Source organism: Erpetoichthys calabaricus, chromosome 2 (genome assembly GCF_900747795.2).
Source record: "Erpetoichthys calabaricus chromosome 2, fErpCal1.3, whole genome shotgun sequence".
Lineage (NCBI taxonomy): Eukaryota > Metazoa > Chordata > Cladistia > Polypteriformes > Polypteridae > Erpetoichthys > Erpetoichthys calabaricus.
This window is the reverse complement of record NC_041395.2, coordinates 148,738,531-148,752,107: the sequence shown is the minus strand read 5'-3', so window position 1 is coordinate 148,752,107 and position 13,577 is coordinate 148,738,531. Positions and strand designations below refer to the sequence as shown.

Genomic DNA, 13,577 nt, shown 5'->3' with positions numbered 1-13,577 from the left:
TTCTGTCGAATCATACAGTAGCACCCTTATCACTTTTTATTTGTCATTGCAACTGAAATTCTTTCCATTTACTAATGCTGCATTATAACAGAACAATAATAACAGAAGTGTTGCTTTATATTACTGACTGGCACTCTTTATTTGCAGATGAATTAAATTACATGATTTCAATTTCATGTTTAAGATACATTTGAGTAAAATGTCCTGTAAGTACTCCTGCACATAAACTTAAACTTGATCATTTCTCATTTCTCACATAAGAAGCTACATACTGTATACAGATGTGACAATCACAAAATTATTTAAATATTTATTTAAGTGACAGTTTTCATCAGCTGGTACAATATGTTAAACAGATCCTCATTAAATAGTCATAATTTTATTTAACAGTCATGAGGAGAATTAATGCTACTAAAATTAATATTCTACCTTATTAGTTATATATGTTATTACATTGTAAATTATATTACAAATTGTTCTTTGATTTGAAAAAGCCTGATGTACTTTGTTGTTCATTTAGAATTCAAAAACTCATTGATAAAAAAATAGTTCTGAGAAAGGCATGTAGGAATACTAAAAATACCTACTTTGAGAAAGTGGAAGAAATTCCACGAAAGTGAACTTATACAAGCTTGGCTAGCTGTGGAGAGGAACTCCTGCACAAGGCTCTGCTACGGTATGTGCAACTAACTACTACTGATTATCATCAACAGAGTAGACATCCAGTGGATGATCTGTACTCACTTAGAAAGTGGTACCTGGCCAGGAGATATTTGATGCTGAAATGCTACTGTTATTTGAACTCTGATGAAGAAAATCATCGTTATTTAATATATTCAACATGCTCAGTATTGAGGACACCAGAGACTTGCATGTTAATATTATATTTCCATCCACATAGCATTTTGTTTTAAATAAAATATGTAATCTGGCCATCCTGTTTTTGAGACTAACTAGTGATTTGCATCTTGCAGCGTAGCCTTTGTATTTATGTTCATGAAGTATACTGTGGATAGCAGTCTATGACACATAGACATCTGTCTCCTAGGACAGTTTCTAATACCATAGTGAAGATTCTTCTGTCATCAACAGTGGATGCCTTCCCTGGCCTACCAATCCCTTTGCTATTACTGAGCTCACCACTGCGTTCTTTCTTAATAATATTCCAGACAGTTGATTTAGATAATCCTAAGGTTTTACCGATGTCTCTAAGGGTTTTATTATTGTTTTTCAGCCTCAGAATGGCTTCTTTGACTTTCATTAGCATAGCTTTTTGTTCTCATGTTGAACAATGGCAACTACAGACTCTAAAGGTAGTTTGTAGGTAGAAGCAAGCCTAGGCATCTTATGTCTGCACTAATAAAGCAAAGAAACACACCTGAGTAATCACAAACACCTGGGATGCCAACTGTCCCAAACATTAGGGTGCCCTGAAATGGGGGACCGTGTAGAAAAAGTGCTGCTATTTCTACATGGTGTAACCAAAATGTATGAAAAAAAGTCTGGAATGTGCACTTTATTTACATTCAAATTATTTGATTTGTAATTTTAAACTGTGAAGTACAGGGGTAAATAAAGGAAAAATTTGTCTTTGTCCAAAAAATTAGAGGGTGCTGTAGGTGTAAAAAGCATTGGGTCTGCTGTGTTTAGTACTTAGTACCCTCTCCTCTGTGGATAACAGAACAAAGTCCTTACCTATAGAAAACATCCATCCATCCATTATCCAACCCGCTATATCCTAACTATAGGGTCACAGGGTCTGCTGGAGCCAATCTCAGCCAACACAGGGCGCAAGGCAGGAAACAAACCCCAGGCAGGGTGCCAGCCCACCGCAGGGCGTGCACACACATACACACACGCACACACACACCAGGGACAATTTAGAATCGCCAATCCACCTAACCTGCATGTTTTTGGACTGTGGGAGGAAACCAGAGTACCCGGAGGAAACCCACACAGACACGGGGAGAACATGCAAACTCCACGCAGGGAGGACCCGGGTTCGCTTCTCGGGTATCCTAACTGCGAGGCAGCAGTGCTACCACTGCACCACCGTGCCGCCCATTATAGAAAACATTTAGAGACAAATTATGTTTTGTTCATCTATATACAAGTTGCTAATAATGACTGAGGCCCCTGCACACATGTATGATTAGCCAATCGATATCTTTATAGAATCTAAATCTTAAATACATTCTTCCTGGAGATGACATTGAAGCTATAAACCCAGAGTATCAGTTATAAAACTGCAAATGTACAATGAGCACCACACATTTTAAAAGCTATTAACTGTCCATTACGTGGACTTCACATATTTCTGTATCTCATAATTCTGTCAACAGTTACAAAAAGTTATATAAAAAAAGGGTTAGTATTGAGGGGGACGTTGTTTTAGAAGATAGCTGGGTTCTTGAAGGGTGCAGCCAAATGAAAATTTCTCCAACAATACCCTGACATTACATTCAACAGTGTTTGCCAACAAAAACACACAGGTGACAAGTGTCTTCTGTGAAAGTTAAGGTGACTTTCAGGAAAGAATCCTGGGTGTTTGAACACTGGACACCAGACGATGAGCTTTGTTCTTTGTTTTAGCAAAAAAAAAAAGTGACAATGGAAATGTGAATGGCTATTTTAAATATTTCTAGCTCATAAACCTACTGTCTCTCTGAACAAACTATGGTGTCTTTTATATAAACATGACATGAAGTGTCCATTAATTATCTGTTATTAAATATTTTTCTTGGTTACACATTATGAAACAGTTATTAACAGTCTACAAATATTTCATCAAAAATGCTACCAACAAAATGATTAAAATAATAAACTGCTTAAAATATGTTAATATCATTTTTCATTGTTTTCCATTATGTTAAAAAATCTTAAACTATATTTAATCTATAACGATTGTTAACAGTTGCATATAATGGATATCTAAACTAAAGTGTAACCTCTATTTCTTTTATTCTTCTTTGTTTATTCACAGACGTTATATTTCCATATGACAAATAATGTGAGCACTTTCACTTGGTAACAATGTGCTATTCCATTAACAAAGTATCCATTTACTGAACAGACTGGATTGCTTTTAGCAAAGTGGCCTAGTGGCTCACTGAATAAACACAAAAAATGACTAAACTCATTGGCATTCAAAATTACTATAGAAAAATAAATAAATGCTGCACTGTTTTATGCAGCACATTGAGACAGTAAACCATTAATGACAAATGTAAAAAATATAAAATAATGTTTGATGATTTCATTTGTTAACATGAAACTCTTTAGAGGAGTCTTTTTCTCCTCTTGCATTAAATATATCACAAAAATACATAAATATATACATAAAGGTTTCATTTTACAGATTTTCTTTCTAAAAAAGCTATTTTAACTGTGTCTAGTATTTATGAGACCAAAACCTAAGGGGTGCTAGAAATATGACAACAAAGCCTGAGAATGGAACTTTATAGACAGTGAATTTTTTAATTACTGTATGACATACTTGTTTTCTATATTTAATAAAAGCACTAACAGATTGCTATTGTGACCTTGCAGGGCAAAACATAAGCTCAGAAAAAAATGATTAATGCATTCATTGATTTTCAGAACTCACTCAATCCTTTATCACAGGGGTTCTTAACCTATTAGAAACCCTTGCTCCTAAAATATTACTGTTCAGAGTCAATGTGATCTCCTTCTTGGGCTGCCGTGCATGTATATTTGGCTCTGTTCATCCATCTAATAATCTCAGCCTCCTCAATCCAGCTGTAGAGACACAGGGAGTCAGAGCACATTCCAGCAGAACTAGGCAGAGGGAACGAATGAAAAGATGCATGGGGAACAGTCATGCACCTGCATCTACATTGTGGACAGTGAATAGGATGTAGGTATATCTTCACATTAATAATTGTATGCAGAACTCATCAAATAGCTTAGTAGTTTAGTCAAATAAAAGTGTTGAAGGACCTGCAAATATTCTTATTTATCAATGAAAAGCTTTAATTATTGTCCGTTGTAATTTTGTAAGTAAAATGATTTTATCTTATTTTGCATGCACGTTTTATTTAAAAACTCCATGGAACAATACTACAAATCCACAGAGCTTAAATCTGCTCATTGCCGCTTGCTTGATTTGAATGCAGATGGGATATGTTCACTTGGGAGAAGGTCAATATGTTTTTTCATCAAATAAAATCATACGTTTGGGTTGTTTGTACACCAAAATCCTGTTATTTATCACTATGACAGTTTACTATGGACTTATTTAGCCTTCAATATCTGTTTCAGTGAAATTCATTGTGATAATAATAAAATTTAGCACTAGGACACATCATTTTTTCACAAAACAATGTGAGTAGGATGTATATGAGTAGCAATGCCAATCAATCTCTTAGAGTTTCTCTAATAAAATACTTACTTTCATTACAAATGCTTCCAGTCCATCCTGCAGGACAATCACATCCATTGCCTTTTTCATTGCATACGCCTCCATTTATACAGTCTTCACAAGTCAGACTGCAGTCATTGCCAAAACTGTTATCTAAACAGACTAAAACAAATATTCAAGAGTATAGTTAATTATTCTCAGTCACAAGCAAGATCTCGGATAGGCATGGCTCTTACTTATTTTGTGAACAAGTGTGTGCTCTCCCCTTATCTCTTCTTCATTTTCATAATCATATGGAGAATGTAGAGCTGCTGAGTAATGAATGAATTGAGGGGGTTTTCTGAAACGTAAGCCAGGAAGTTGAATGACTTCTAGCTCTTCTTCCTCTTCTTCATCAAAATCATCATATAAAGCTAAAGAGACAAAAAAAAAAAAACATTAGATATATAAAATATATCCAGATAGCATGCTGTTTTCTCACAAAACACAAACAAAACTAAAGTTTAATGTGAATTTTATTTCACTATTATTTTAATATTTAACCTTCATTATGTATATGATAGGTAATAAATAAAACAAAGGATTCTTTGTATGGGGTCTGGCTGTTCTGTACTGTGTACTGATTGATCTCTCTTATATTTATCATGAAAAATATTTTCACCATTTTAGCAATACAAATAAGTATCCCTGATTTACATTTCAAATTTAATAATTTATCCTATTTGTTAATGAAAACATTAATCTTAACACACAAAAAAACAAAAAAATCATCTACCCTTTTAAATCAAGCAGAGAACAACTTAAAATAAAAACACACTATTTAAATAAGCATGCAATGATGTTTATTTAATACAGTGGGTCATCCTAAAACATGTGTTTACTTGTCTTCAGCTTTGGCTTTTAAAGGCGATATATACAGTATATATAAAGCAAACTTAAAAGTATTACATTTTGCACTTTTCACATATTTATAAAATAATTAATGATAGGACATTACACAATTATGTATGTATGTACAGTGCAATCACAAAAATTAAAAAGTGCAATCAGTTTTGCTTCAATGTTTAAGCAATAAAATTTGGGGTCACAATGAGTGGGGCTCTTTAAAACACAGATTCACTTGTTTGTAATGGTGTTTTTAAAAGTTCTCACTGTAAAGCCCGTCCATTATTAGACCTACATAACCCATTTCAGCCTGCCTAACAACATCAGGCATAATGTAGCATGGCCTTTATCAACAAGAAATGTATTATTATATCAAATACTGACGGAAGAATGTGTTTGTTCAGATGCTGACTGGCTTATTCTTACTATGGATTCAGTGATACACTGTTGGTTTGGCTTATCCTTCACAATCAATTGTTAAGCATCTACACTGTAAGGAATTGTGTGATTTGTCTTGCCCAAAAATTCTGTAGGCTTTATAAAACACTTTGTCTTGGTGATTACTATGAAAGGAACAAAAGAAACATGGGCATCTTTTGAAATAGTAGCAAATCCTTTTACCCATATTTGGCCATCCACTTTAGATGTTTAAGAAAATAATTAAGTAATACCATGTTGATTAATGAATGGAATTATTTCACCATGTAATTCACTAATTACAGGTATGAGCTAAAATCATTTAACTAAATTTAATCCAGGAAAAACTAAAGACTTTTTCGCTTCAGATTTTAGCGGGAATGACATTATTGATTTATAAATTGGGTTTCTCCACTGCTCTTTATGTACAGTATAGTAGAACTATACTCACATTATAAATATATATTGCTTACATATAGATATATATTAATTCACACTATGCCCATCTTATTAAGATATAATTGAAACCCAGGAAAAAACTTTTTATTTTGTATATTTTGTGGTATGGAACTCATATATTCATTTGTGTATATATACACAGATCAAGTCTGGCAGTTAGAAATGGATAATGTGTGTTCAGTTATAAGGGAAAATAGGTTCTGAATGTATCACAGCGATAAGCACCAGACCAGCCAACATGAATACATCAAGAATAATAATCCAGCTGAAGCTTCATACACATAAATGTCGCCACTGTATAAGGCCATTATTGAAAGCCAAATGCAATCTTATTGTCTGAAACAGAAGATTGATGAAAGATGCCAGAAAACAACTTGTTCAAATCAACAGACACCAACAATCTACAAGCTAACAGTGGGTGCCAAAAGAGGCATATCAGAATGAACATTCAAAGTATGTTTTTTTATGGATTGAGTATATCAGTTCATTATCCAACCATATTTTAGTCTTGTCAGTAAAACACAGTTGTTATGATTTATGTTTGTTTTAAAATAATTACTTATCTATTTGAGCTCTGTTTGTTGGTTGTTGGGACCACAGAACCCAAAATTGACATTAGTTTTTTGATTAGAGACTGTTTTTAATTGGTATTTGTTTTTCACATCTTTTCTCGTTGCCATCATTGTTTTATGGGATATCACCATTTTGAGCATCAATTGTGAAGGCATTGCTATGCAACAACCCTCAGAGGGGCACAGAGGTGACATTTGGCTGTGATGGGATGAAAGACTGGTGTTGTGTAACAGAGTTAAAAACAAGGCGTAAAGAGGTTATTGCCTCCACCAGAATCCACAGAGCAGGTCAGGTGCTTCAAAATCCAGCTCAGCAGAATCTAACCCCAAGATGGCCAATCCCAAAATACTATTTGCACAGGCCTAGAGTGGGGAACTGGCTTCATATTTCAAAAATATAAAGAAACTACACAAAAAATATCTCACAAGAGAAAGAGAAACTGTAACTCTGGCTTGTGAAAAAAATCCAAATGAAGAAAATATTTATTACAGAAATTAAAAATATGACAAAAATCCTCAAAAGAGCAAAAAAAAATTGCAAAGGTAAACAAGTCCCAATGCACAATCCTATTAATAAGTTAGCACCCTAGTGAGGTCATTTTTTTTAAAGGAGATTAGGAGAAAAGATGTATTAAAGGTCAGAAAAAAGGGTAAAATCCAAGAAGACTGCTGCACCCCTACCTAAACTAAAATGAGATTCAGAAGTCTTAGTCAAAAATTTAGTCAAGACCAAAAAATCAGCTTTAGGAAATGGGTCGTTTAAAACAAAAGACCAGTCCTCACAAATCCTTTTGCAATCTGCCAACTCAGATGAGGAAGTGCCCAAAATGGTGGACCTTTTACCCTGTCACATTGTTACTGGCAATTCACAACCACTGAGGACACAATCTCTGACAATGCAAAGCTGTCCTAACAATGTACAAAACAGTACAAAGTAATTCACAATATCAAAAATAACCTTTCAAATGAATAAAATCTAGTAAAACTTTCGGAATCTAGAGCTCTATAAACCCCTTAAATGAATGCTTAACCTTGTAAATTGATAAAGAAAAACACATAAAAAATGAATAATAATCTCTTACACCATACTTAACAAAATACTAGGGAAAATCCAGAGCAAACAAAACAACAAAAAAAAATAAAAACAGAGAAATATCTAAAAGGCAATATGCACAAAATGACAGCTATGATGTTCAATTATCCACTACTGAGACCCACAATGTTGACCCAATCAATAGCCAGAGGGAGGTTGCAGGAGCAGTGACATCAGCTCCACCCTCAAAGAGCACAGAACAGCAGCACATTTACAGTATATATATAACAGTAATGAAAGCAACAATTAAAAAAAAAAACATGGCCGTAACGCAAGGCAGCCTGAAGTTTGTGGATGATTCAAATCAAATCTCTACATGTTGCTTTCATGTTCTTATTTAGCATTTCGGGATTTTTTTTTGTCAGCTTCGACTTTGAGTCCTGGCTTATGTTTAGGTTTGATGAAAGATACAGATGATTCTTGTATTGAACATTTTTATGGTTTTTTTCTTCCCTGGTCCCCTCCATTAATTTAGTTTGCCTTCCTTTTTTCTCTTCATATTAATAGCTAGAATGTCAAGTAAACCAAACATTGGGTAATGGAAGATTTAAAAAATATTGTCTTATACGTTAAAGTTCAATTTGTACTCATTCAGGCCGATGGGAGGACCAGGATATAAAAATATGTTGTATTCCGTGGTATTCCAAGTAATAATAGTTGTCCAAGCATAGGAATAAATACTGTTTTCTCTTAGGTAAAATCCCTGTGTTTGACAAAGGTGAAAGGTTTAAGAAAACACCTGTTATTCTATCCAGGATAAATAAAGAAACAAAATGCTGAAAGAGAACTTGTAGATACGCATACAAAAGGCAATGTTTGTAAAGTGTACTATTCTACAGAGTTCCAACCCATCTTGCTCTGTCCTTCTCATATCTCTTTTACAACTTTCATTGTACCAGATGCTCTTTCTTTTCTTTGAAAACAGTGATCCTAAAAAGTGGCTCCACTTGACTTCTTTGGTCTGACTTACAGGGCTATGTGGGAAACCTTGCCACCAGAGATATGGCCAGCAAACACAACCCCCAGAGTATTTAACATCACAATTTGCAAAATTATCATGGGTGTCTTATTTTTGGATTTCTATTTGCCTGGTCTAGGTGGATTGGCGATTCTAAATTGGCCCTAGTGTGTGCTTGGTGTGTGGGTGTGTTTGTGTGTGTCCTGCGGTGGGTTGGCACCCTGCCCAGGATTGGTTCCTGCCTTGTGCCCTGTGTTGGCTGGGATTGGCTCCGGCAGACCCCCGTGACCCTGTGTTCGGATTCAGCGGGTTGGAAAATGGATGGATGGATTTGCCTGGTCTTTTCTTTTGTGAATTTTACTGTGAGTAGCTATACCAGAATCATAAGGCTCCTTATGGTTTGATTAGTGTGCTCTCTGGAATCCTCCCATTGGCAGTGTACATTTTATGGTCCAATGGCAGAAGACTCAAGATGTTTTGGAGGGTTTCCAAGTCTTTCAGCTTGCTTGGGGTAAGTCTCTGTCTGCTGGAAGCTCCTTGCAATTCCAGAGGAAGTGATGGAACATTTTCATAAGGACAATGGGGCCTTGCCTATCCTAACTGGTGTGCCGTCACCATGAGCTCCAAAAGAGGATAGAAAGTGAAGTAAAGTATTCTTTTATTCCATAACTTTTTACTTGAAGAGTTTGAGAAATACAAGCAAATACATAATACATAAGCAAAAAAATGTTAATAGCATGGTTTATATGGTTTTAATACTATATTGATTCCTTCTCAGGTATTTGTAAAACCAGCAAAATTAATAACAACTGTTTATATTATGATATATGTAATTTTATCCAGTGACACTCTAATGGAAAAAGGGGTAACAGAAATTAGATATTTTCAATTTTACATATTACAGTAAGAAAGATTGTTTATTTAAATAGTAATATTACTTACGAATGCAAGTTTTTCTGTCAAAATCTAATCGGAATTCTTCATAGCAGGAGCACTCAAATGATCCCTGTGTGTTGTGACATTCATGACTACAGCCAGCACTTTCAGTCAAACACTCATCAATATCTGTGAATAGAACATGACAAGTTAGTTTATGGGGTCAAGCAGGGAAACAAGAACATTTCCCCAAAATAAATGTGAACCACTACAGGGAAGTATTAGTTCACTTTTTTCAGAATAAAATCAAAGGGACACCCTTGGAAACTTAGCATCATTTTACATTAGTCTCCATGACCTTGTTTTGGACTGAAACCCATCCACTATCTTTTGCTAATAATATTTAGACACTGATCTGTAAACCTAAACATCACCTACCATCACAGCCACAGCCATCAGGGTTAAGTATGAAGCCAGCTTTGCAGCTACATTCATAGCCCCCTGGATAATTTTTGCAGAACTGGCTACAGCAGGCTTCTCCAGTTTCACACTCATCAGTGTCTGAAGAGGGGAGAGGGTGAAAAGAAAAAAAATACAGGAAGCAGACAAGTTAGCTAAACAAGTGAACATGTTAGTTAAACCTGGCATTATGCTAAATCACTTGTTATGTGTTGTTATGCCCTGGACGAAGCTAAATGAAAACAGATGGACAAGGACAGTATTCTGTATTTTATAGTAAAATATCAATGAAAATATGATGTATACAACAGGTACTCACATAATTGGAATTTAAAGCTTGAAAAGCACAATGTATCAGGAAAAAACTGTAGTAAGCAAGTCTTAGTGGACTCATTACTGCCTACAGTGAGAAAGAAGTTAATAAGGCAACTAGAACAGCATACAGAATATCTCTGTGTATACAGCATTCTGTCAGGCAAGACAAGCAATTATTAAAATATATGGTAGTATACTTCTGATAGTAATTTCATCTGGCATGTAACATTTACTGGTATACTGTACATTATGAAACTAATCAGCAAGGATACAAATCTGAATGGAAAACCAGTCCTTTACATGAATGTGAATTCAAATTCAAATATCCATTGCTAAGAAATTTTTGCAAAACTCATTTAATTGAACAACATGCATTTGATTTCTGGAATCCGCTGAGAACTCTCACCCAAATAAAAGAGTAAAACCAACACAGATAGTATCCAAGCCTGAAACATGCCAGCATTTTATGATGGTCACTCTAATTCACTAATTTAGTAGTACTAAGCTTAAGAAAGAACAAAAAACAAAACTATATCAGTTGAGTAGAGCTGAGTAGATTGTCAGTGAAGAAGAAAAATCCTGTATACAAAAAGGACATTTAATGGACTAAACAGAGCTTTGGGCTAAATACAGTAAACAGTGAAACATGCTGCACTTGCTTTTAAAATTGGTACCACAAAATATAATGTAGGCACTGGGCAAGTGTGATTTTGTTCCTAGGTAGGTTTCAAATAACTTTATTCTAGCCAACAGCAGCAAGCACAATTTTGTCTCCCACAGAAGTAAGCTGCCTGGGTTCAACAAATTGCAGCCATTCAATAAGTACATAAAAGCCCAGCTGTCTATCTGTTGGTAATTCTTCAGATGAACTGGTAAGCAGTGAGAGAATATGGAAGCTCAGGTAGATATGTCTGACTTAAACAGTGTAATCTCAGCAGCAGATGAGGGCCATAATACAGTTCATAGAACTAAAGGTGAAAACACAAATTAAAAGGTGCTTGGCCCTATTTAACTTTTCAAAGAAAACAGTAATGCACAATACATGTTTAATTATTTCAAACTGTTATTGCATACCCAGCGCACTCTTTTATGCAATGTGTACTATTCAAAGTACATACCCTTGTTTGCACACACTGAGGACACAGAAAGGAATTCTGCACTTCTGCTTCAAGTTTTGAAAGTTATCATTCACTGTCTAGCATACTCAATTCTGTTTTTTTTACATATTAAAATAATTCTTAACGTTTATATAGCACTGTTCTCACTACTCTAAGCACTTTACATAGCGAATGGACAGCCACTTCAACTAATACCAATGTGTAGCATCCACGAGGATGATGCGATGCCTGCCATTTTACGCCAGTACACTCACCACCCATTAGCTGCTAGATGATAGTTAACTGATTCGAAACAGGGGATGATTAGAAGGCCAAAATGACTAGATGGGCAATTTAGCCAGGACATCGGGATACAACCTACTCTTTACATAGGATACCGAGGGATCTTTAATGACCACAGAGAGTCAGGATCTTAGTTTTATATCTTATCTGAAGGACGGTTTCATTTTTATAGCACGGTGTCCCTATCAATGCACTGGGGCATTGGGATCTATATTCAGACCAAGTGTCCCCTGTTGGCCTTGCCATCACCTCATTCAGCAGCAACCCAAGCTTTTTTCAGGCTGGTCTCCAATCCAAGTATTAGCCGGGCCCGAAAATGCTCAACTTCAGGTAGATTACCTTTTCTGAAGTGCATGTGGTATGGCTGTTGGCTAGAAGACAAAAAGAGGCTGTGGTGTGAGCTACTCATTAGTACCTTCAAATGGGCAATCTGTAGAAACTGCAGAAAATGAGTAAAGCAACCTGGCCTAGTGCTGTAACCAGCAATGTACGATGGCAACTCAGGTGATAGTGTCAGGAGGTTTATTATTAGTGATATAATGAGTGATTGACTAAGACATTCACGCCTACTACTATTCCTTTCCGAAACCATTGATAAATCGTGGTAATCCTCTCACTGTACAGTGAAACTCTTATTTGCATGTGCTAATCAACATTCCAAGATAATTAATAGTTTTTGTATTTGAGAATACCCATGAAATTTAAAATCTCTCAAGACAGTCATTGTCTCATACCTTCAGAAATAAAGGCTTTATTTTTCGCCCAGTGTCAGTGTGTAGGGGGTTAATATGGTTTCCTACCACATCCTTAATACAAATATGTTAAGTTGGATTTTGGGTCTAAATTGGTTCATTTCAACTGAGTGCTTATGAGAGTGCCCAGACATAGACTGGAAAACCATTTAAAGATAAATTCTACTTTGTACCCAAAACTGCCAGCATGAGCTATGGTTCCCCATGATATCATAATGGAAAAATTGAATTAAAAAAATTATTAGCAGGATATTAGGCACAAACAGTTTTTCATTACTTCTAATTAAAACTGCATTTTAATGAAGAAAGGAGAATATACCAAAAGATTTACAGCACCTACGCAAGTCTTGCTATCCACGCCTATGTGGAACCCTTGGTTACAGGAGCAAAGAGGTCCAGCAGTCGAGTGTTCACAGCGATGAGAGCACCCACCATTGTCCTTCTCACAACTGTTAACAATTTCCATTTCAATACCTGGAACAAGAAAAACAAGCTCCTTCTTGTAATAAAGCAATGTCACAAGCTGTTTTTCTACTGTAAATGTACTTTTCCCTTCCCATTTCTACAAGTACTTTCAGAAACAGACACTGAGTTCCTCTGTCTAGTAAGAACTGTTTAATACATCATATTTCTCTTGGATAGAACGTTATTCTACAGACTTAACTCAATAAAATATGGATTACCATTAGGTTCAAAGAGCTGCTATGATACCAAAACAGTAATTAAAGAATTTTCATAATCATATTATTGTGTCCAATGACTCTAACCAGGAAAAGCATACATAAAATGAATAAATTGACAACAGTATGTTGTCTGTTACTGAACACTGGCAGTGTTTTACATTACAAAATTAACAGATATTTACAAAAATAATAAACTACTTAAATGTAATAGTTAATACTGTAGAGGAAGATAGAGGATCAGACTCAATTTATTATAATCTATATAATGATTTATAGTCCTAAAATGTCAAGTTTCCCAGAAAGAATGGATTAGATTTCAGACATTTC

General features: G+C 35.2%; 1 protein-coding gene across 1 annotated transcript in view; it reads right to left on the bottom strand.

Moving 5' to 3' along the window:
* megf6 (multiple EGF like domains 6) overlaps positions 1-13,577 on the bottom strand; it is a 340,497-nt gene that overhangs the window by 98,310 nt on the left and 228,610 nt on the right. Inside the window, exons 10-14 of the mRNA XM_028794622.2 lie at positions 12,904-13,041; positions 10,080-10,202; positions 9,708-9,830; positions 4,618-4,794; positions 4,412-4,543 (exon numbers count right to left, since the gene is read on the bottom strand). Coding sequence (XP_028650455.1) covers positions 4,412-4,543; positions 4,618-4,794; positions 9,708-9,830; positions 10,080-10,202; positions 12,904-13,041 — 693 coding nt within the window. The remainder of the gene's footprint in view (positions 1-4,411; positions 4,544-4,617; positions 4,795-9,707; positions 9,831-10,079; positions 10,203-12,903; positions 13,042-13,577) is intronic.